This window comes from Penaeus chinensis, chromosome 8 (assembly GCF_019202785.1).
Source record: "Penaeus chinensis breed Huanghai No. 1 chromosome 8, ASM1920278v2, whole genome shotgun sequence".
In the NCBI taxonomy this organism is placed as follows: Eukaryota; Metazoa; Arthropoda; class Malacostraca; order Decapoda; family Penaeidae; genus Penaeus; species Penaeus chinensis.
In genome coordinates, this window is record NC_061826.1 from 3537208 (window position 1) to 3539707 (window position 2500).

The window sequence follows — 2500 nt, forward strand, 5'->3', positions numbered from 1 at the left end:
GGCCTTCGGCAGGCCTGTAGGATCATGCAAGCAGAGGCACCATGAAGGTCGAGTGACGGAAAGTTCCACGGATCGCTGGGGCGCTATTGATCGAGGAGGTGGTGGACACCCCTCCCCCCCCCCGCGCCCTCCCCTCAGCCCGCACGTGGAAACCTCCATGACGAAACGCGAGTGTCGTCAGCCCCTCGTCGCTCCTTGGTGACTCACCGCCCGAGGGGACTTCCCGGGAACACGAAGCTGCTAGGACTCCCTGCAATCTCCGGAGGATAGGTATAGGAGTACCAGGGTAGACCTGAGGATGGGTATGGTGTCCGTGAGTGCCTTGCCGAGGTAGCGCGACGCGTGCGCACTGGCGGCTCCGCTCTCTCGCGGCCAGAATAAAACGGTGGCAGGAGCGCGCGCGAGGCAGTGGGCGACCGTCGTGCGAGTGAGATTCACGTTGCCTTGTCTTCCAGTGACGCTTCTTGACGCGCCGAAAGATTGCGTCATCTCTTGCTCACTACTCCCTGAACGTTGACGAGTCGCCGCTTGTTGTCCCTTCGGCGTGAGTGCGTTCCCTCGCAACTTGTGTGTTCTCTGTGAATCTGTGTCATGGTGTTGCCGTGCCATGTCGACCCCTGAGGTGCGGCGACCCGGCGGAGCACCTGCATGAGGGTGGCGGCGTTTGTGCGAGCGTTGAGGAATGGCAAGAGAGAGCGGCGAGTTGAGTCACGCTGACCGCCCAGCCTGTCACGCTTCCCCGTCATACTCATGGATATTGTCACACTGGAGGTGAGCTCCCACTCAGCCTCTCTCCACGTGTCCCCGTGATCCTCTTGTGATTGTTCATAGTCAAAGATGGGGTAACCGACCTCCCGTTGAGGCTACAAAATCTTTGGTGCTACTAAACTATAATGTTTCAAGTTAACACGTTACGGAAGTGAGTTGCATTGTCTTGAGTATCCATAAGGAACTGACTTCACCTTCATCAGTCATCTCCAGTTTCCTCTTGGTCGTGATTGTAGATAAGATTTTATACCGTCCTTTACCTCGTGCGAAGGAAATATTTCCGAGTGGCTCTGTGATCCGCCCTTGCTCATCTGTCTGTCCCCTTCCCGGCTCCTCCCGAGCCCCAGTGATTCCATGATGGACAAGGTCGCAAGCAGTCCTGCCCTGGCCACGGCAGAGGGCTGGCCGGTGGAAGAAACGCCCGCCCTCAGCGAGAACGAGGTGGCGGCGCTGGGCGTGGCCCTCGGCGTAGGCATGAGTGTCATCGCCAACACTGAGGAGACGCCGGAGCGACACACCGTGGCCGACCTTGCCTCCCTCGACCATACCTCTTCGCTCAACCTGGCTTCCGTCAGCCAGTCCACGGAGGACATTGTCCTGGGGTCATCGTCACGCCTGCAGACGCTCCCCGAGACGTCCGAAGGAGGCAGCCAGGAGGACGCAGGAAGCGCGGCTGCCTGAGGGCGAGGAGGACTCGAGTCCAGCCGCGAGCAACAAAGTGGCCTCCTTCTACATCGGCGACGAGCACGGTTGCACGAGGGACTTGCCTCCTGCAGGAGTTCCCGACCCGTCCCCCCGCCCCCAACTTCCCCCCCGGCGAGTCCAGATCCAGGAGCTGGAGGCCAAGAAGACGACGGTGGAGTTCACGCCGCCCGACGGCGGATACGGCTGGGTAGTGGCGTTAGCTGCCTGCGTCGTCAACTTCTGGATCGTCGGCTTCATCAAAAGCTACGGCGTCCTGTACGTTCATGTCCGGAACGCGTATCCCGACGCGTCGGCCTATCACGCCTCGTGGCTGCCCGCGCTGCTCTCCACCATCGGCCTCATCATAGGTAAGTGAGTCCCGACCAGGAAAGGCCTGGTGTGGGGAGTGAGAGGGGAAGGGATGGGAGGGAAAGGTAGGAGGAGGGCAGGGAGAGACAGAGAGGTTGGTATGGGCAGAGGCGGGAAGAGGGGAGAGAGAGAATGGCATGGGAAGAGGGGAAGGGAGGGAGAAAGAAAGGTGAAAAAATAAAGAAGGAGGAGATAGTTTTATAAAAACAACTGGGGGGGGGGGGGGGCGAGAAAAGACTGAAAGCAAGGGTAAGAGGAAAGAAAGAAAAAGACAATGAGAGGCAAAACGTACATATTCAGAGTTAAACTTACACCAAAGGAAAAACGAAGAACAAAAGATAACACAAAGGAAACATGAGACGGACGTGAAAGGGAGAGACACAATAAATCAATAGGAAGAAAGTTATCTATATCAACGAATAGTTAAATGCTGAGTCACCGTTACGTTAAGGAGAATGGTAATGAGAATGATAACGGTAGATGATAGCAGATACGCAATAGATCGTTTTGAAAGAGATAATGATATTGTTTTTGAAGCAAGTGACCGGCATAAAATTAATAGTTATAATTCAGTACGTTGATTAGGATAATATTCCTTACCTTCTCAAAAGTTGCGCACCTTTCTCTCTCTCTCTCTCTCTCTCTCTCTCTCTCTCTCTCTCTCTCTCTCTCTCTCTCT

The 2500-nt window shown here is 55.8% G+C and overlaps 1 protein-coding gene across 1 annotated transcript in view; it reads left to right on the top strand.

Moving 5' to 3' along the window:
* Positions 1–1252: 1252 nt before the first annotated feature.
* Positions 1253–2500, top strand: part of LOC125028220 — a gene marked incomplete at its 5' end in the record, with an annotated part of 14810 nt that continues 13562 nt past the window's right edge. The window contains one exon of the mRNA XM_047617619.1: positions 1253–1820. Within this exon, the coding sequence (XP_047473575.1) occupies positions 1253–1820 (568 nt within the window). The remainder of the gene's footprint in view (positions 1821–2500) is intronic.